At 37.6% G+C, this 23,072-nt stretch overlaps 1 protein-coding gene across 4 annotated transcripts in view; it reads left to right on the plus strand.

Moving 5' to 3' along the window:
- Positions 1 to 23,072, plus strand: part of ACSS3 (acyl-CoA synthetase short chain family member 3) — a 183,878-nt gene that overhangs the window by 47,491 nt on the left and 113,315 nt on the right. For all 4 annotated transcript variants that reach the window (XM_069584128.1, XM_069584131.1, XM_069584132.1 and 1 more), the window contains exons 3-5: positions 6,326 to 6,514; positions 9,455 to 9,589; positions 16,460 to 16,600. In XM_069584128.1, the coding sequence (XP_069440229.1) occupies positions 6,326 to 6,514; positions 9,455 to 9,589; positions 16,460 to 16,600 (465 nt within the window). The remainder of the gene's footprint in view (positions 1 to 6,325; positions 6,515 to 9,454; positions 9,590 to 16,459; positions 16,601 to 23,072) is intronic.

Raw genomic sequence — 23,072 nt, forward strand, 5'->3', positions numbered from 1 at the left:
ACAGGGAACTTTGATTCAAGCCTGGCAAATAATTTTGTGGGTAAAATCATTTGCCAACCAGTTATTGGAACCCAAACCTGAACCCGTTCTTCCTTTCCTACCATTACTTCTTGCATCCTTCAGCCATCTTTCCCTATATGGTCTACACAAAGTATTTCTCAAATCATATCATTTATTTTTATCACCACTGTCACAGCCCGAGATCTTGCAAAAATAATTGCATTGTAAGGATAAGGAAAGTGCCTACTTCTACAGAGATCTTAACCTGAATATAAATCTAACTTAACAAAGCTTAGCAAGGTTCTAAAAGATACATGGTACTGAATCTCTATATCTTTCCAAGTCATCTCACAACATTCTTCACCCTGAATTCTTGCTCTGTCTATTCTGAACTGCTTTACTTTCTCAGACAAATGCCTAATCAAAATAGCAAATTTCCTGAGGATTAGGAATTTTGGCAGAAACTATCAAGTGAGTGAAAGCAGGAGGAAGTCATTATTATTCAACCATTAATGCCCTGAGTGAAAAGATGTTAAAATGGTAAAAAGCAATCCTTAATTATTCTTTTCTATATAGTTTCTTTCCTTTTAATTATACATACGGTAGTCACCACATGAGTAAGTGATAGGCGTCAATTACATTTTCTATTCTTTTAGACCTTGGACTTCTCCTTGATGGAGGATCATTTGCTCTGTCAACAATGGCCTGACTGAAATAGAAGTACTATTTAAAAATGAACAAGATGTCCTTTTTAAGATGTGATAAATTTTGATGATTTACTTGGAAATCACAGCATATCAACATTAAAGAGACAGAGAACATATTCCTTATCAAGTCTCTGAGCAACATGCGTAGAAAAGGGTAGGATTGAACTAATTTTCTGTGAAATACAGTCTGAAAATCACATTAGTCTTGAAAGCGCACAGATTATTGAAATTGTGGTTATTTTGAGCCTGAACTAAATAGATTAAACAATTCTGCATTTCATTCTGCTTGCAAATACACAGCCTTAAAATGACCAAATATTGATTGAAACCCACTTGTGAAGAAAGTTGGGAATGAGAAAAATGATTACTCTCAGGAATGATATTTATTCCTTCATATGGGGAAAACTATTTGAGAAGAAATGTGTTAGTATATATTTTCTAGTTCATTATAAGATACTACTTTATATTCTTTTCTAAAACTCAATAGAATTCCATTTTAAAATATGAATACATATTCTTTGTTTTAGATAGTACATTTTACTCTTGAATATAAATGGTATAGTTTTATCTTTTGCAGAAAGGTTGATTTCTTTTAATTAACATCACATCACCTCTACTTTATTGAAAGGCATAGCTCACAATTGAATGGACTTAATATAGCATCATATTTAAAAGAGAATTATCTCAATGTCATGTCTAATAAGGAGTCACTGTCTTAAAAGTTGCTTTTGTAGAAACTTCTTATGTTAGATGAAAATATTTGCATTCCTGATAGGTTCCTTGCAAGTAGTGTTAGTATTATTTCATATCTTAAGCAGTTTTGATACAATTTATTCTTTTCACAGATACTTATTTACCTGGATACGTGATTGCTGCATGCCCAAAGGAAGAAACAATTCATTAGAGATAAATTTTTACTTTCTTGGTGGCTCTCTATGTATGCACAAGTAAAGAAAAATAAAAAACTTGTCTGTATGATGTGTACAAAATATGTGATTAATTATATGTTTAAAAGTAAAATACAGGTACTTTAGGTACTTAACTCTTTCTATGGAAAATTAAATATAGTCATATCCAACTTCAGTAAACTGTTTCCTCAGATATTATAATTACTATTTTTTTGGTAAAGAGCTCCTTTTTTGATAGTGATTTTGCTTATTCATTTTGGTTGTGCGTGGTCTTTGTTCGTGCGTGGGCTTTTCTCTAGCTGGGACTTCTCCTGAGTTGTGGTCCACAGGCTTCCCTTGCAGAGCACAGGCTCGGGGCACAGGGGCTGCAGCAGTTGCGTTCCCCGGCCTCTAGAGCGCAGAATCGGCAGTCGCGGCCCCCGGGCTTTCGAGCACAGAATCGGCAGTTGAGGTGCATGGGCTTAGTTGCTCTGCAGCATGTTGGATCTTCCCAGATCAGGGTCAAACCCATGTCTCCTGTATTGGCAGGCAGATTCTTTACCACTGAGCCGCCAGGGAAGCCCTATAATTGATTTTTAAGCTACTTACAGTTTCTGATATGATTCAAGCAGGGTTTGCAGAGTAACATCATTGCTGTTTAGAAATATGCTCTCTCTTTTCTTCTCTTTCATATACTTTTCTTTGGCATGGCCCTAAGGTTGCCTCTGATTGTTATCTTCTTGCTATAATTAGGGCAACAATGCTCCCTTGTGTTACAAACAATTATTTTCCTTAGATGGACACACTGGCGGTTTGTGAAGCAAGTACTGATTTACTCTATGGAAGATAATCTTTGATCAGTTTTGACTAATGTTTATATTTGTGTTGTGGGAATATTTTTAAATGAAACATTCTCAAATGCTTTCATATTAATCCCATTTTTTATGAGCTAATATTTTATTTTTCATGAGTGTATTTATTAGAAGTCTTGAAACCTATTTCCCCATTCATTTTCAAATTTATAAAAATTAATTATATTTATTTTATAATTTACAAGTAACGGTGGAAAATTTTGCTGGAGTAACATTTAGTCCCCCAAAGTACTAAAAAAGGTATTTTCTTTATTGATCATATAAAATGTGTGTCTTCCTAGCAACTCAAGTGTGGTTAGTATAGCATCTAAACATTAAGGAGTAGCTGCCTGGAGGGAGGTTAACAAGGCCAAATGTGCACCATCTAGTGGTGACACAGACGTAGTGCAGCTTAATTTGACTGAAGGTAGTCTTCCAGGGCCGTGGTTACAACTCCGATGCCTGTAGTATATATGGGAGAAATGGGAGAAAAATCAGTTATCCATCAGTTATCACATCTCTGTGGGCTTCCCTGGTGACCCAGTGGTAAAGAATCCGCCTATCATTGCAGGATACGTGGGTTCAGTTCCTAGGTTGGGGAAGATCCCCTGGAGAAGGAACTGACAACCACTCCAGTATTCTTGCCTGGGAAATCCCGTGGACGGAGGAGCCTGGCAGACTACAGTGCCCTGGGGGTCACAAAACGCCTTAGTGACTAAGCAACAACAAAACTCACGTCTCTTTAATTATGGAGCTGTGGTGTAAGCACATGACAGAATAAACAGGATGCCGGGGAATATATTTTAAACTGAGAAGGAAAGAACAATGCAAGCTCTGTTATGAACAGCGCTAGGGAATGGCGAGTTCATGGCAAACCCAGCAGCTGATCTTTGTGTTCAGTTGATTGTTGTCATTCAAGAACACAGAGGCACTGTGACTAGCCCTTCCAGTTTTTTAAGAGAACCTGGAAATCTGAATTTGCGTATGAAATCTTCTGATTTTAATATGTTGGCTCTTTGTCTTTTTTAGGTGTGACATGACCTCACCTTAAATACATCTTGGGGCTACATTTAGCCATTGTGAGATCTTGTCTTTCTTTCTTTTTTTTTTTTTTTTTAAGAGCTGACTTTATTGACTTTCATTTCTTTAAGAGGACAGAAAAATTTTAGACATCTTCCAGCAATGTTGTGAAGTGAGACTGGATTTTAAAGTTACTGAATCACTGCTGGATTGGGTTTTAGTTGAAAATTCTTTTTATTCAACACTATTTAAGATGCCAAGGCTATAGCGGTGAATAGGACAAACTCTTCTCACTGGTCTCTCCCAGTGCTGCACCTTAAATGGAACACCCAGTAATGCAGTCCCAGAGTGTGGCCACTTTCTGCAGGATTTACAGTGAGATGTTTGGATATAACTTTTCAGTGTTATCTTGGTTCTTGAACTCCATTAGGAATTTAAGTTCATGGTTGATGTTACTTTGATTTATTTTTCTTATAACTTCCTACTGGGCAACTTGGGGTTCTTAAAAAATAGCACAAAATTAGAGTTTGCAATACAGGGCAGGACGAAACACTGAGATAGTTGTTTGTTACTTTCTGTATTTCCCCAGAGCCCTTAACCTTGACCATATCTTTTGCCATCTGCACAGAGGAAGTGACTAGAGAGAAAAAGGAAGAATGATCAGGATTCTGAATCCTTTGAACTGTTCAAAAAGTAGGAGAGGCAGAGTGAAATGAAAGGAGCCACTAATAGCGGTATGGCCTAGCTCCTCCTAGGCTGCCTCTGTTCCCTCTTTTAAGCGTCACATATAAAGGCAAGCATAGTCCTTCCATTTGCCCAACGGATCCCTACCACCCCTTAAGTTCTCTGACCTGATATGTGACTACTTTCTCATTTGTTCTTTCTGCTCCACAATCACATCACATGTGATCCCTTTTACACCACCGTGCTGGTGTTCTGTCTGCCTGAAATAGTCTACTCACAGACAGCCACTTATTCTTGACCTCCTACATGTCGTTGCTCAAGTGTTGCTTTCTTATGTCTGTCCTGACTGTCCCATTGAGAATTATATCCCCTGTGTCCCAATCCCCTCTGCTTTGCTCTACTCCCCCCATCAAATAGCACTCGGTACCTTTTAACGTAATATATGATTATTATGTTTATTTCATGTCCTCTGTTAAAACAAACATAAGTGCTCTGGGCGGTAGAGATCTTTGTCTTGCTTGTTTACTGATGTGTCAGAAAACAATGTGTGTGATGTATGGAAACTCAATATATATTTTTTAGGTGAAAGAATGTTGAAGTTCTTGTTCACTTAAATCTGTGAGTACTTCCTACAGTCTGCTGCAATGGAAAGCTTTCTTGCAACAAACTATATCATGTGTTGGCTTATGATCCAGTTTGTCTTTGGACTTGGACTTGTGTGTATGCTCCATCCTGTCCAACTCTTTGCGACCTCATGGACTTTGGCCTGCCAGCCACCTCTGTCCATGGAATTTTCCGAGCAAGAATACAGGACTGGGTTGCCATTTTCTTCTCCAGGGGATCTTCCCTACCCGGAGATCGAACCTGTGTCTCTTTGTGTCTTCTGCATTGGCACATGGGCTCTCTACCAGCTGAGCCACCAGGAAAAACCCTTTTTTGTCTTTATTACTAGAAATGCATGTTAAGATGAAAGAAATATTTGTTTGTTTGGTGCCTAAATGCATGTTAGAAGTAAAAAAAAGTTTGAATGTATGCTGTTAACATAGAGGGCAGTCACTTTGTATAGCTAACTAGTATTAAAAACTGCAAAAAAAAAAAAACAACAAAAAACTTGGTTTTAGGGCAACAGAAAGAACCAAGAATATGAGGTCAAAAGGCCTGTAATGGATCCTGGTTACACCTAAGGTTAGCTGTTTATTATTTCTGAGCGTCAGTTACCTTTTCTTTAAAATAGGCATAATAATAATAATAGAATCTGTCTTATTTACCTTATAAATGCTTGATGATGTTTTCCCTGTTAATCCATGCTTGTTTCCTTCAACAATTAACCCAACATATATCTGAATTTGAGACTCATTTATTTGTCTGTTCACTTGACAGATCACCCTTTAACATACAAGCTCCACAGGGAAAAGCCTGCGTCTTTGTTTTTTTGGTATTGTTTTCCCAACCTTAAACGCAATGCCATATGATAGTTGTTCGGTAAAAATACTGTTGAATGAATAATTAAGCAAATTTAAGCCATGAAATTCACATGGCATAATAATAGTAAATTGGCTTGTAGTCAAGTGGAGAATCCCAGGGACGGGGAGCCTGGTGGGCTGCCATCTATGGGGTCGCACAGAGTCGGACACGACTGAAGCGACTTAGCAGCAACAGCAGCAGTCAAGTGAAGAGAAGTGAAATTTGCTCAGTCGTGTCCGACTCTGTGACCCCATGGACTATACAGTCCATGGAATTCTCTAGGCCAGAATACTGGAATGGGTAGCTTTTGCCTTCTCCAGGGGATCATCCCAACCCAGGGATCGAACCCAGGTCTCCTGCATTGCAGGCAGATTCTTTACCAGCTGAGCCACAAGAGAAGCCCAAGAATACTGGAGTGGGTAGCCTATCCCTTCTCCAGTGGATCTTCCTGATCCAGGAATCGAACCGGGGTCTTCTGCATGGCAGGCAGATTCTTTACCAGCTGAGCTATCAGGAAAGCCCTGCAGTCTATTACAATAGTCCAAATGTCTGTTGTTATTGTCACCATCTAAACGCTCATCATCAATATGTACTACTCAGGCTTCTATAATCCACGACCAATGGGGTGAGTGTCTCCTAGGGTTGCTCCTATAACTTACGAGTTCAGGGAATTAATACAGAGAACACTGCTGATCTGATGATGTTGTTACAGGTCTCTAAGCTGGCTGGTGTTTTGGTCAAGCATGGTGTCAAGAAGGGTGACACCGTGGTTATCTACATGCCCATGATCCCGCAGGCGATGTACGCCATGCTGGCGTGTGCCAGGATAGGAGCCATCCACAGTCTCATATTTGGGGGATTTGCATCCAAAGAGCTAAGCACTCGCATTGATCATGCAAAGGTAAGTGCTTTGTTTGGAGAAATCAAGCAATAACCACATATAGTACAGCTGTGTTCATCAGCAAGTGAACCACGCAAGAGCGATAGTATTTGCTGCTGCTGCTGCTGCAAAGTCGCTTCAGTCGTGTCTGACGCTGTGCGACCCCATAGACGGCAGCCCACCAGGCTCCCCCGTCCCTGGGATTCTCCAGGCAGGAACACTGGAGTGGGTTGCCATTTCCTTCTCCAGTGCATGAAACTGAAAAGTGAAAGTGAAGTCGCTCAGTCGTTTCTGACTCTTCGCGACCACATGGACTGCAGCCCACCAGGCTCCTCTGTCCATGGGATTTTCCAGGCAAGAGTACTGGAGTGGGGTGCCATCGCCTTCTCCAAGTGTTTGCTAGATCCTCTTATCAAATGAGATAAAGTTGACTTTTTACTTGGCATACACTATTAACCAAAATTTTATTTTTGAGTCCATCCTATGTGAAAGATATCATTCTAAATACTGTGAAGAGTATGACATATAAGGTGCAAGTCTTTCAAGTTAACTTGCCATTTACATTTGGATATATAATACATTTAAGAAAAAGAATAACTAATATGCTCATTCAGCATTATTTATTAAGCTTCCACTCTGTGTCTGGTACTCTCCTTGGAACTGGTTAATGAATGATACTTATCACATGGATGGGGCACATGACTAGTTTTATAACCTATATATTTCCACGAATATAGCATAGTGGTTAAGAGGGAGTGTCAGGGACGGCTGAAGTTATACATTTAAATGGGGTACTGACATCACAAACTTGAAAGGCTGTTGTGAAATATCATTGAGATATTGAATTTAAAACACTTAACATGTTGTCTGGCATATAGTACCCATTAAAAAAAGATGTGCTGTTATTATTCTACGAATTTAGAGCAGGGATTAGCAAACTTTTTTCTGTAAGTTATGGGTTAGTAAGTATTTTAGGCATTGTGGATCACATGTGAGCTTCTGTTGAAACTATGGAGCTGTGTTGCTGTAGCACTTAAGCACCTCAGAAGTGAAGGGCATGCAGTGTCCCAACAACACTTTACAGAATGTAATTTGGGCAGGACTGGGCTCTGAATCATAGTTTTCAGACCCCTAATTTAGAGACAGGAATGATTTCTCTTAGTTGGGTTGGCTGAAGAAGGCTTCCTGAAAGAGGTGAGATTTGAGTTACATAATATCTTGGTTATGATTCAGCTAGCTGAAAAGAATGATGTAGTCGGATCCAAAAGGTGAGAAAAAGAATTAGAGGCTAGCACTAGAGTCAGGAAAGGGTACAATCCTTTTGAAGGACAGCAAATAGATCACTGTGGACAGAGGAGCCTGGCAGGTAGGTTACAGATCATGGGATCAAAAGAGTCAGACACAGCTGAGCAACTAACACATGAGATACATTGTTTTTTATAAAAAGCTTTTATATGACATGGGGAAAAAACATATATACACACACACACACGTAATAAGAGTTTATAAAACTTATGCTGCATCACTGGCATTTTTCATTCATAACAACACACACACACACACAGACACAGACACAGACACACACACGTCTGACCTTTAAAAATATAATAAAAGGATACCTGATTTACTTTTTCATTTCTTTCCTTTTTTTTTTTTTGCTTTTAAAAGGCAGCTTGAAATAGTGGAAAGAGGAACGTTTTGAAAGCAATCAGAACTGGCCCTCTTTCTGATTCCACCACGTATAAGCTGGGGCTCACTATGCCACTGGCACTGGGCCTCAGTTCCGCGAATACTGAATGATATTGAAAACTAGAAAGTGCTATATATGCATATATTTGGCACAATATAAACCTTCCCTAGAGGAAACATATTGTAACCAGAAATCAAAATTCAGGAATGGATGCACCTTCTGGGATTGATTTTTCTGTCTCCTGAATAATTTATCTGTCTCCTTTGCTTTGGATTTCTCTGTGAAGAAGCAGTGTACTTAAAAGAACAAAGGCATGTTTGTTTTGTAAATTACTGAGAATTTTGGTTCCATGCCACAAGTATTTTGTTGAGAGCTTATGTTATGACAAACGTTGTACCAGGCATAGGGGACAGGAAGGTACTGGGGCCCAGATTTGTCCGTGGAGAGCTCCCTGTGCAGAGATGGGGACGAAGGAGCACCTTGACGCTACATGGATATCTGAGGCCTGCTCAGAATCTACCAAGGAGGGAAGACTCACCTTGAATTTTACGGCTACACCTGCGCATATCTTGAAGAATGACTAGCCAATTGTCGGGCAGAGAGAATGCCAAGTGTGTGTTAATGACAAGAGCAGACTCAGACTCTGTGGGACTTGAAACTTAAATTGTTTGAGGGCCCTTTTAAGAAACACATGACAAATTTATAATAAAATATCATGAAAATGAGTATGCATTTGAAATGAGAAAGAAGCATAAAAAGTATTAGAGATTCCAGTCTCTTCCTTCTGAGGTCACTTCAGGTGTGTAAGCAGAGACGCTTACATGAAAAATCTTGGAAATGCTTATTGATAGCAGTCAGGCTGGATCTCTCCCCTCTGAGAAATGCTACAACTTCAGTAACGACCAGCTGTTATGTGGGCGTATGCAAGTGAGGGGACTCTAGGCTTCCATTTCACTGGTTCATGGCAAATTTACATCTACCTGGCTTAATGAATTTTTTGGAAAGTATTTTTTTAACAGCTCCTATTTGTTGGCCAAAAGCATCATTGAATGTGGGATTCTGAACAGGTAAGTGAGATTTATGTGGAAGTGGTTAGGGCTATAACGTTTGAAAGTAGTTAAATAGTTTCTTGGTTTTCAGGCCATTTATTTAAGAGAGAACAGAATCAAACATTTCTTTAGAAGTGTTAAATTGCCAGCCTGTACCTGAAATACTGTGGTTGCCTTAACTAGGATGGCTCAGCTTTGTCATTTGTTTGTTTTCCACTGTAGCCCAAGCTGGTTATTACAGCATCATTTGGCATTGAACCCGGAAGGAAGGTAGAATACATACCGCTTGTAGAAGAAGCGCTGAGAATAGGACAACACAAGCCAGATAAAGTTCTCATCTATCATCGTCCAAATACGGTAATCTGAATGTTGAATTTCGTTCTTGCTTATGGTGGTGTGCTAAGGATGATTCTTGTTGACTATTTGACAGGAGCACTTGATTTGTAAACTCTTAAATATCCTTTAAGAATGTCACTATTTGGGCAATGATATTTTTCTGTCTTTATAAAAAAACTAAAAACAAAAAGATTGAAACATAGAAATATCTGTAACATTGATGAATTGGATCCAATGAATATTCTATTGTGGTATCCTTTATTAATTTATACTATAACTTTAATAATAGTACAGTTGACCCAAAGCAGGGTTTAAGGATGTGAGCCCCCGGACAGTTGAAAATCTGCTTATAACTTTTGACTCTCCCATGAATTTAACTAATAGCCTGTTGTTGAAAGTAGGCTAGAGAAAAGAACTGTATTTATCTGAATCGTATTTATCCATATTGTAAGTTTATGTCTGTTTATAAGATGAATTGTCTATCAGTACACGAAACACCGTAGATGTACTATATATTACAGCACTAGACATCAAAAATGAAAAGATAATGTGAAAAAGAAATTCATATTTAGTTACAGATATAATGATTTATGCATTCATAGCAAAGAACCAACAATACAATTGCTTCATGATAGCCTGGCCTGTACACTAATGAATGAAATATACAGTTTTTATGGCGTGTGGCATGACCTTATAGTCATATTCATACTAAAATTTTGGAAACATTGTTAAATTAAAAAAAAAATCACTTCCCTGTGTTGATAGGCTGATACCCAGTTTCTCTAAGTACCAGAGAAAGAGGTATACTGTACAGTAATGTAATTGCAAGTTAGGAAACAGTAGGAAAACTAATTTTATATTAAATATCACTTACTTTATGCCTATATAAAGACAAACTAGTATCTCCACATATGTATTCATGACATAACTTTTTCTTAACTTTTTAAATATTTCTAAGTAGTATGGTTCATCTGAGAGTTTTTCAAATTGCTATAAATCTTCAAAAAATTTTCCGACATATTTACTGAAAAAAATCTACATGTGAGTGGACCCTTGCTCTTCAAACCTGTATTGTTCAAGGTTCAACTGTATTAGAAACATTTACTGACAGCTTACTGTATAATTTTTAAGACACTTCATTCATGGATAATTTTTTAAAAACTTCCTGATAACTTTATGAGCTTGGCATTATTCCTGTTTTAAGGAAGAGAAGTCCAGGAAAAAGAGATAAAGTAACTTGTCCAGCTGGCATCAGGGTCATGATCTGAATGCGTGCATTCTGACAGTATGCTTAATCTCTCAGCTACCTAGTCCTGTGGTGAGGTGTGATTAATTTCTTTCTAAAATGTCTTTTAAAAACGTTAGAAAAAGTAATCCGTCTGGAAATAAAAACTATGTTCAGGAAAACAAAATATGAATATTCTAAACAGATAAATTATCTGTGATCCATGAAGGAAGAAGAAAAAGCAGTATAATACATAAATGACTGTACTTTACAATGCTTTTTCCTAGTAAATTTGCCCAAATAATCAGCTTATTTCTACATTCCAAGCTAGGTCTCCAGCTATTTATAGTTAGACTGACCTGGGTTTCTAGCAGATTAAAATTTTTTACAGAAGGAAAATTGCAAGTGTGCAAAGAATCATGCATAATTTGCAGAACTCTTGAGAGATTATCTGTGAAAAATGCTTCAATGACAAGATGTAAGAACAGAGAGCATTAGAGCTCTCTCACTTTGATTGCCACCTAGAAGTCCCATCACCACATTACATTCCAGTGTAGTTTGAGTAGTCTGTGCTTCCTCAGGAAAGGCTGCACTCAGTGATTTTAATATTTTCAATGTCTTGAAGGAGAATTTTAAATTTCTTTCAGATGACTTCCAGCATGTTTTTAAGAAAGACTTGTTGCTGTTGAGTCAGGGAGTGTAAAGTCAGTAATACAGAAGGCTTTGAGTAAGAAAAGGTTAGGGGAGGGGTAGGAACATCATAACGTAAGTGTCAATGTGTGTATGCTATTCACACGTGTATGAATTCCTGCAGAATTTACAAAGAACTTAAGGCTAGGCCCAAAGTACTTTTGGACATTCTTTATTCGGTTCTTACATTCTTGTAAACCAGTAAGTGAAGTGAACTTACTCAGTCGTGTCCAACTCTTTGCGACCCTGTGGACTGCAGCCCGCCAGGCTCCTCTCCATGGGATTCTCCAGGCAAGAATACTAGAGTGGGGTGCCATTTCCTTCTCCAGGGGACCTTCCCAACCCAGGGATTGAACCCAAGTCTCCCGCATGGCAGGCAGATGGTTTATCCTCTGAGCCACCGTAAACCAGTAAAGTAGATGTGATTACTGGCCCAATTTTACAGATGAAAAAACTGAGTCATGGACAGGTCACACCACAAAGTCACAGCCAATAAGTGGTAGAGCCAAGATTTAAACTCAGTTTAATGACTTTTAACCAATGAGATATATGCTGGTTTCTTTTGCTTTATAAATGCTGTGGATATGGATATGTTTCCAATCAGATTTTTCTCAAGCAAATACCACCTTTTACCTTTTTAATTATTAATATTTGCATACATCTCTGTTTAACATTCACATCTTAATACAATATTATGCATATTGTAGGCACTCAGATTATTATTATTTTAATTTCTGAGATATAATTTAATACATTAAGATAGATCATGAGTACATTTTGATGCATTTTCAATATCGCATGCACCTGTATAACTCCATCCAAATCAAGATAGAGAATTTTTCCATATTGGTTCCTTTTTCCAGTCAGCTATTCCCCATTCCTAGAGGCACATGCTTTCTGATTTGTACTGTCATAGATTTTTTGTTGTTGTTGCTTCATTCCCAAGCTTCAAATAGATGGAATCATACTATGCATAGACTTTTATGTCTCCCTTCTTTTGTTCAATATAATGTTCTTAAGATACACTTCTCGTGTGTCATGCATCAATAGTCCATTGTTTTTACTTTTGAGTAGTATTTCATAGCATGAACATATAAAAAATTGTTTTTCTATCCTTCTATTTATGGAAATTTGGGTTATTTCCACTTTGGAGCTATTATGACTAGAGCTGCTATGAGCATTCTTAATCAGGGCTGTGTGTGGATCATGCATTTCCATTTCTCTTAAGTAAATATCTAGAACTAGTATTGCTGATTCATATAGTAGATTGCTGGGGTCCAGCCCCGGTGGATCCAGGGAATTTGAAGCAGGGACGGAGTCAGCGTCTGGGAAAGGACTATTTAATTAGAAATATAAAGAGAGATTAGGGAAGTATAGTAGGAAGATTGGTGGAGAAAAGAGGCTGAATAAGTTGGTTTACATGAAAAGTTAATAAAACCTTGAGACAAGAGGTTTGCACCATCTATGTAGGCCACCGGCGCCCACTTGAATAGTGGAGGGTGCCCCGCCTTGGGCTCCCTCTCGCGTGGGTCTTAGAAGCCAGGGCAAGTAAGTAGACATGGTGAGCTTCCACACTCCAGATGGGAATTCAGCCTGAAAAGGAGAGGGAGGGAGGGGGAGAAAGAGAGAAAGAGAGAGTCGACATGGGGGGAGCCAGATTTCCAAGAAACCAGTTTGAGAAGCTGGTCGGAGAAACCAGCCCATCCTTTATTGTTCAGGAAAGCTTTTTATACTTTTGGTTGTACATAGAGATCAATGGATAATACAAAACTAGGCAGTGTCAACAGCCCTGACTCTTATCGAGACCAGGCTTTCTCTCTGCATACCTAGCTGTATACACAAGTCTTAGGTGATTTACATCATCTGACCAGAAGGCCAATTAACATTTTACAGCCCTTTTCTGATAAGGGTAATAGTGTTGTTCTTCCCAAAGTCTGGTGCCACTCTCAGAAAGCACTAATAAAGTTATATTCTTACATAGCAAGGACACAACAATTTATAACAAAGAAGAGGAGTACAGTGATTTATAACAAAGAGAAAATTCATTAACTCAAAAGTCTAGTATTGCTAACATCAAAACTACTATATTCCTATTTCTGCATCCTGTTTACATTGATTAATATCCTCCCAGGTGCCTAAAAGATAAAGCGTATGGAGGCCTGGCGGTAAACATTAACTCAACAATGAAACCCTTCACCAAACTAATTCTTAGCTCTAAAAGGCTCTATATCTTTAAGATGTTTTAAGCTTTGTGCCTCTCATGGCTGGGGGGCTGTAAATAATCACAAGTTGTAAAAGTCCGGGGGAACCTGTCAGGCAAGTTAGAGAGCCATCAGAAGTATTTGATCTGAAACATTCCTTTCATATGCAGGAGACCAGTTGGAGCTCTAAGTTAACTTTTTCCAGAGAAAGGTGGTCGGGGATAGCCCCCTGTAATGTCAGAATATTATAGTAAAGCAGACAGTAAACAGACAGATTTTGGTTTCGGGGTAGATGCTCAGGCATGGGACCCCTTGAGACCTGACTCGCCTTGCCCATCAGGTCTCTCCGCATGACCTTGTCATGGGTGGGATCTCCCGTGCTGGCTCCCGGCAGTAGATGTATATTTGACTTTCCTAAGAACTTTGACACAATTTTACATAGTGGACATAATCATTTTACTATTCCAGGAGAAAATTATGAGAGTTCTAATTGCTCATTTTTTTTATCGTTTGATATTTTATCAAAATCTACTTTGATATATAACTATTTAATCTTGTACTTCCTGTTGTATGATGTAACTTTTCCCCATGTCTTTCTTTTTAACAGTAATGTGTTTGTATTTTTTTTTAAAAAACTCTCATAGATAAGATTTTGGGATCTTAAGTTTTTCATCCAGTCTGTTTCTGCCTTTTAAATAAAATATTAATATTAAATCCATGTACATTTGATTAAAAAAGATGATAGCCTTCTCTTTCCTCTTAATAGGTAGAGATCCACTGTCACTTTCCCCCCTCCCGTAACTAGTTCCCTTTCTCCCTCTCCTTATTTTTCCTGAGACCTTTCCTCTGTTTTGACTTTCTTTTATTTCAGTTGGATATCTCTTGTCCTTATTCTGACCTTCTGTTGAGGCAGTAATTAAGCCCAGTGGATTGGCTTTCCTTTGAGTTTAGAAAAGATACAAATTATGAGGCTCGGTGATGCATCTCATAACTAGGATTGCTTTTTTGCCAGAGGAGATAAAAACCTGGCTGCCACTCCTAAGCCTCAGGGAGGCTGTGATGGCTCAATTGGCAGGTCACATCAGTCACCTCTTGTGCTCCCCCAGGACTGCCTTTTAAGAGTGATAACAGCTAGGAGGGATATGTCTATAGAAGTGAATGCATGTATGAAAAGGCTAATGTTGGTTTTTTCCCCTGTCTTCCTTTCATTAGATCTTCTTTAAACATGCCTGCATTTCTTAGCCTGAAGAATAACCCTTCATTCAAATCCTCATTTTGTTTGAACTGCAGTTATTTTTGTGATTACTCAATTGACATTTTTTTATTACACAGTGTGATGATTTTTTATAGGTCTGTAACTGTGATGCCCTAGGCTTGATAATTTGAATTGAGCTGTGTTTATCTGATGCATAAAAACAAATGGAAATGGAAATATACAGTTTGATCACAGTTAATCATATTTATTTATCTAAATGGTGCCTCCAGGACACATCCACGGTAGGGCTGGAAAAATCAGTTGGGGGTAAAACTTCCCCTTCTTGAAGGTCAATTCAGATTATTGTCTATCAATGTGCTTATTCATGTAGGCATTATATTTGTGATACTATTAATATATTGAAGTATCAGTTTGTAATTGTATCCATTTAAATATATGACCATTTTTTTTTACAACCCCAATCAATAAATTAAGGCACCAGAGAAGCGGAAATGACCTGGCTTTTAAAAATCTGTCAGTGTCTCTGAATTTAGTTGAGGGATTACCTGGATGAAGTGTAATGTTACATATGCTCTCTAGGTGGTGAACTTGATTTCAGTGAGGACTGTGTAGTCTTGCCTTGTGCCTTTACTAACAGGTTCAGCAACTGTAAATTTCCTGTTTCGTTATCTTGAGATTAGTCAACATTTCAGAAAATAACTAGACATGTACTGGATCGTAACTCTAATTAAATAGCTATAACTCTCCGCTACAGTAATTTTTCCATAAGCCACTTTTTTCTTCTTCACTGGCTTGTTTCATTGGCACCTTTCAAAGACACCTGTCTAACTTAAGACGTGTCTGTCCAATTCATGTCTCTATTATCATAAGTTTACAACACAGAGCTTGGTTCTAGGAACACAGAAGAAAACACGCATTTCTACCATATTAGTGTCGTTGGTGGAGAAAATCTTGGGTAGCTTTGTATACATGTCACATACTCTCATTAATTTCAGAACTGATTTTTGTTCTTAAAAAAGTGAAAGTAGATTACCCCTCCTCCCCTCAAAGTGATTTAATATTCTCCTGTTTGGAAAAATGGCCACAATATTACCCTTAAAGGGCCCTTGTGTAAAGAGAAACTTTAGTAGGTTAGTTGAGATTTCATTGTGAAGACAGTAGTTCCAAAGTAGAAAGAAATAGATTATGATCAAGAGAAGTTAGTTTTTAAAGTTGATAGTGTATGTACAGTTGTATAAACATGAACCTCTGTTAATTAAGCTCTTACTGATGATGAAATCCTGCCTGCATCACATTTAATTTCTTAAATATATCTCTAGGTTTAAATAAAACATTTTCTGCAATAAGTTCAGTTGAGGTCAACATCAAACTGTTTAATTCCTTATGAACATTTATCCAAACTCATGACCCTGAGGTATTGAGTTATAGGTCTGCCATTTAGCTGTACAGGCCTAGATTTCAGGCAGACACTCAGACTAATTTAGATTTTGTTACTCTCCAGCGTTTTCCTGATGGAATCTCCTTTGTTCAGCGCATATTTCTGTGGTTTTGTTTTGTAGGATATGGTTCCCTTGGCTCCAGGTTGTTACCTTGATTGGGATGAGGAGCTCGCAAAAGCACAGTCGCATGACTGTGTTCCCGTTCTTTCTGAACATCCGCTGTATATCCTCTACACATCTGGAACGACGGGGTTGCCAAAGGTATGCTCTCTCTTGTTGCGTTCTTCAGTCACTCAGTCGTGTCTGACCCTTTGTGACCCCATGGACTGCAACACACCAGGTTTCTCTGTCCTTCACTATCTCCCGGAGCGTGCTCAAACTTGTGTCCATTGAGTTGATGATGCCATCCAACCATCTCATCCTCTGTCGCCCTCTCCTCATCCTGCCCTCAGTCTTTCCCAGCATCAAGATCTTTTCCAGTGGGTCAGTTCTTCCCATCAGGTGGCCAAAATAGGCACTCTCTTAGGGATAGTTATAGTGACAGATTTTCTTGCATCAAGAATATTTGATTACTGATTGAAAATGTTTGCAGACTTTATCTTGAGGTTTAGGCTTAAGTATTTTATATCTTAAATACTGTGTCTAAATATATAGAACTATTCATTATATTTAATGCCAAATGCTTTGTCCTTATTTCATTAAAAATCTTCACAATATCAGCAATATTCAATTGCTTTAGTAAGGTATTAAAATTAATATGTATTTGATTGAATATCAGTTGGCTTAATAAAATTTTATAAAATATATTTTAAGTGAAATATTTTTTAAACTGAGGTATAACTTTCATACAGTATGAAATTGATTTTTTATTTAGAGGAATTCAATTTATCATTATAAATGCAACTTGGAGAGCTGGCCTAGACAGTTTGAACAACAGTAATTTATCCAGAGTGTTGAGCTATTTGATTTGCAGCACTGAAGGTAGTCAAGGATTTTTAAGTCTTTTTACTCTGAAAGGTGTTTTCACAAAGCAAAGTTAACAATGTCAATATTCTTGAATGTGTCAGATACCATTACCACTTTTGCCTGATATCTCCAAATAACACTGTTTCTTTATCTAACTTCATAAGGATTTGTGCAATCATCTTTCATCTTTATTAGGGAGTTCAATATTCATTAAATCACAGAATGTTAGTGGGCAAAGGGACTTTTAACAATCACTCAAATCCTATATGACATTGGCCTCTATTAATATTGGAACTCTGTAGCATCAGAATTCTGAACCATAACCTGTTAATATTCTCAAAATCGTGATTCTGTTAGTTTAGATTTAAGTAAAGGAAGATCAAGACTTAAAACATTTTATATGAAATTCACTTGCTTGTGAAAAAGAAAACATTTGGTAGAAGGGTATATTCTCTCTGACTACAGACACAATGTTTTGTTACATTTTGGTCTACCGTCATGTTCCATATGTAGTTGGTACCCACACTTTTGTTGTGTGAATAAATAAATTAATGCATATACATAAAAATATTTGTGTCGTTGTAGAATCAAAGCCCTGTGCTTTTTTGAGAACTCTGGTCATCTGAAAAATAAATTTTCTTATATTGCAGATTGGTCTGTTTAAGCAGTCCAAATGATTATTGGATGCAGTCTGTCCCTTCCACTTTTTGCAGTCAAGCATTATGTACCAGCCACAAAGAATCCAAATGAACATTTGGCTGCGAAATAGAAGGGACTAAGCAAGTTATAATCTAATATAAAAGTATCAACATGGTTTTCAGGAAACCACTGATCCTGAAAACATAGTAGAGCCTAACCAAAAAAATAAAAATCACTTTAGCTCCTTAAAAACCTGAAGGAATCATAAAAACTTTTGGTGCTACCTTGAGACTTTTAATCACTGAAATTCACTGTTGCCTGGACAGGGATCTATATGAGAGGGCAGAAGAAGAGTTTGCCATCAGTTTAAAACTGACTCAGCTAGTGTAGTAGAAATAAAATAAAAGTAATATATAGGGCATTCGATCTGAAAAGTGATGATTCCAAATAAAGAAGAAACCTAGATATCCCATGTTTTCTTTGCATCAAGAAGTACTTTGTGGAATTCTTAGATGCCCAAACTGATGATTGTTTGATGTTTCCATCATCCTCGTCTTTTGATTACATTAGTAGTACCATCCTGAAGATAAATCTATTTCTATAGATTGGAGAAAGCTTTAATTGTTTGAAGATTTCTATTCACACTGAATTTAGTTCATGGATGTCCATTAGGTGCTAAAAGAGATAAAAATTAGTAAACCACAGTGCTTTCAGCATAGTGGGGTTGCAATATATAACAACACAGATAATGTAAGATAGACTATGATCTTTCCCTAAGAGGGAAAAACCCCACTTCAGTCTCTTGAAGAAAAGATGAGTTTGAATGGCATCTGAAGGATTAAATTCCATTAGTTCAACAAATATTACTGAGCACCCAAATACATGTCTGACCATTTTTTTAGAGTTCTGTGCTATATACAGGCACTGAACAAAGAGCTATGTAATAGGTGATGTGTTATGAGGAGAAATGAAACAGAATAAGGGTGATGGAGAGTGAGAGTGTTGTTTTATCAGGGAGATGTCAGGGAAAGCACTCGGGGGTATGACATTTGAAGGATGAGTAGACATTTTCATCGGGTGACCTCGTGGGGAGGAGGGCATTCCAGGTTGATCGGGTCAATATAAGTGAAGACAGGAGTGTGTAAGGTTCCAGGATGGCTACTGCAGTTGGTGCAAAAAAAGGTAGAGAAATGGCCAGATTTATAGGCAGGGGATAATTGTTTAAAATTTACCCAAGAAGTTTAGGTTATATACTACCTGTAAGGAATGAAGAGCACTGATGTTTAAGAGAGACAAAAATATGAAGGAGGGTAATCCTTGCGCCATTGCACAATGGAAGCAAGGAGATTGGATTTCAAGCTGTGCTTAGTTTTGGACCATTTATTAGGGAGCAATCAAGGAAACTGAGTACGGGGGAAGAGTACAGGACTTTGAACCTGAGAACATGAGAAAGTGGTTTTGTTTATTTACTAAACTAGAAACAAAGGAGAATGGTTTGGGGCTGGGAAAACTGGGAGGTTTTGTGTATACTGAGTATGATGTCTCTTTGGGACATGAACATGGAAATGCCCAGCCAGTAGCTGGAAATGAAGGTCTGGGTCCAAGAGTACATCTAGATTTGGAGATAGACCCTGGGATATCATCAGCTGTAGAGGACTAGTATTTAATTCATGTGAGGAGTAGGCTTTACAGAGCAGGACATGCAGAATGGAAAGACAAAGTAGTCAATTTCAAGGCCTTTCAGAAATATTTCTCTTATCCCTTCAGTGGACTTTAGAATTTCAATTGCATTGAAAGTATATGTTGCCAACAAATACTTTTGCCACTTATTTTATTTTACTTTTGAAATATATGACTTTTCATTTACTTACCGTCATAACATTACATGCTCTCTAACAGTGTAGAATATATTTCATACACCTTTGAATCTACTATGGCACTAACCTTAGAACTGGGCCATAGCAGATCCAAAATATTTAATAGTATACTTTCCCAGTTAGCTCCAGATTCCTCTTATTTTTAAAATTGAAATATAGTTGATTTATAATATTGTGTTAATTTCAGGTGTACAGCAAAGTGATTCAGTCATATATGAGATATATATGTTAAAATCAATTCATAATTTAATAACAACTATGTGAACCAACAATCCCATATATATATATAAATATATATTCTTTTAAAATATTATTTTCCATTATAGATTATTACAACATACTGAGTATCCTGATACCCCTTTATTCATAAGATTCTCATTTCATTTTTGGTAGGTATAATCAGGATTAATAGGATCTGAATTTTTAATATTGAGATTCCAGGAATAGAAATACAGGAAAGATGAGCATACATGAATTTATGAAACATTTAAATATAAATTTCATGTCATAATCTAGTTTGTTTTCTTGATCTTCATGAAGAAAAATAGTGTTGTGAACCCATAAAAATATTCCACTTAAAACTGCTCGTTTCCCATAGGTGCATATAAGACACACACAATTCAGTCTGTTCTTTGGCTAGAATTTGCAGATATATTTAGGGCATATTTGCATGTCTGCATCTGCCAACTCTGGATTTGTCAGATTGCTGTATGACAGGTTGATCTGCTAGCTGCTGCACATATTCTAGCATATTCGACAACTGAGCTGCTTTGCATACATTTCCGTATTGTTATGTGTGTTTATTCTGTTTGGTTTGGTTGACTATATTCCAGTTACTTCAAGGAACTACACAATAGAAGGATACCTCATCTGGATTGGGTTTCATTCTGGGAATGGGAGATTTAGTGATGGTGATATTTATCTTCTTTCAGCTTGCTGTCATAAGGTATGGTGATAACCAAAAAAATAAAAAGTGCCACGGAGCACAGGGGAAGGAATTAGAAAGGAAGACGTAAGGAAGGTGGGAGATAAGGCCTTTGTTCTGTTGTGAGTTTTCTATAACTTACATCAACTTTTATTCCTACGTGTTAGGTAACTTATTTATATTCTAGACCATAGAGAAAAATAAGAGAAAGTTAAATAAAAAAAACTGTGGAAAAAATTTTTTAATATGTAGTACAATTTTTGCAGCTTCCCTTGTGGCTCAGCTTGTCAAGAATCTGCCTACAATGCAGGAGACCTGGGTTTGATCCCTGGGTTGGGAAGATCCCCTGGAGAAGGGAAAAGCTACCCACTCCAGTATTCTGACCCGGAGAATTCCATGGACTACAGTCCATGGGTTGCAAAAGAGTCGGACATGACTGAGCGACTTTCACTTTCACAATTCTTGCAGCTAAAGGCTGAACTCGCTACACCTTTGCCCCTGATCTCACAGTTGCTCAGATCCATAAAAAATTATACTGCTGCTGACTCTATCACCCATAGAGGTGGCTTCAGAGTCATCAGAAAGCCTGCAGCAAGAGATTTTATGTTTGAAGAAATATACCAAATGGAGTCATTCCATTTCTACTAATATGACATTAAGTTCTGTAAATTTCAAGGATTTCTCTTGAACAAAGATAAAAATTTTTAAATTATAGTTTTCATATATTGGTTATTCATTGTTCGCTTTTTAAATCAGTTGACATATGTATTAATTGTCTATTCTATGCTGAAGATACAAAGGCGTTCTATGGCACTGAGAGTGGAGGAGGAGAATGAGCAGTGGGTGGATGTTGTTAGTGCCCAGAGGCTCAGCGAAGTTTGCAGGACTTGGGCCGTGAAAAAGGAGGGAGAGGCTTTTAACACAAGCAGTGGGTTTGGATGGCTTCCAGAAGAGGCGGCACTTTCACAATGTTGCTAGGTACTCCTGTGACGAAGTAGGAGATAACCAGGTGCAGAAAAGGGGTAAGGGCTCATTTTAGGAAGAGGGGATATCATCTGTAAAACTACCATAAGAGCAAGAATATTGTTGGTTGTTGGATTTTTTTAAGTAAGCAGAGCCATACCTCATACTTTTCAACTCATTGACTCCAATGGTCCCATGGTGGTGGGTTTCTTTTTTTCAGGTAATATTTTTGCTTCCCTTTTTTTCTTATTCTGTTTCTACTTAATTTGCCAGACTGAATGGAAATGTGTATATAAGCATGCATACATACACAGCATATGCCTGTGTGTGTGTATAGACATTACGCATATGTATTTACATAGGTATGTGTGAATGGGTATATATTATATGTGTGCATATTTGTGTGTTTGTCTTGTACAAGTCTTTATTACTTCCCTGATGGCTCAGCCGGTAAAGAGTCTGCCTGCAATGCAGGAGACACAGGAGATGAGGGTTCGATCCCTGGGTTGGGAATATCCTCTAGAGGAGGGCATGGGAACCCACTCCAGTATCCCTGCCTGGAAAATCGCATGGACGGAGGAGCCTGGTGAGCTACAGTCCACAGGGTGGTAAAGAGCCAGACACAACTGAGTGACTAAACTCATAGCCCAAGTTACTAGTGGGGCTTAACTTAGGAAGTATGTTTTGTTGATTACTCTATGTAGACTTCTCCTACCTGAATAGTTTGAGATTTGCCATTTAAATTTTTATAGATCTATTATAAAAAAATTTTTCGGATAAGACTCCTAAACTCTTAATCTTACCACATATCTCAATCTTCCTTCCTTTTTGTACTACAACTGATGTTATTCCAACTGCATTCTTCTTAAATTGTAGCACCCAAACAGTACACACTTGATATAAACAAGTTTTCTGTTTTACAGTAATTGACCCATTTATGATATTTTGCGGCTTTCTCTGTTCAAAGGCAGCTCATTAAACTGGAAACCATGAAGAACCATCTGTGATGAACTGTTGTCTCATTCCTGGGGGATAAATAATTAGCTTTTAGTTTCCCTTGTGTGGATTGAATTTTTTTGAATATCTGTATACAGTAAAAGTGTTTTGTATTGTTTAAAGAACACCTTCACATTGTCTACTTTTGTACTGAGATAGAATTCATTTTGTGTCTTTATTTGGGGCACAGAGTTTTATTCCCACCTGAATGTCTTTGAGTTTTCCAGAAGAATTTAAGTATTATGCTGATCCTACAAAAACCAAAGCAGTGTATTGGGAGGCTATAGGGCTTTTCTGAAAATACATTAGGTCATCTAATGTCTTTACTTTAAAGGAAGGTGGGATATAAGTGCATAAAGTAACAGAT

Source organism: Ovis canadensis, chromosome 3 (genome assembly GCF_042477335.2).
Source record: "Ovis canadensis isolate MfBH-ARS-UI-01 breed Bighorn chromosome 3, ARS-UI_OviCan_v2, whole genome shotgun sequence".
Lineage (NCBI taxonomy): Eukaryota > Metazoa > Chordata > Mammalia > Artiodactyla > Bovidae > Ovis > Ovis canadensis.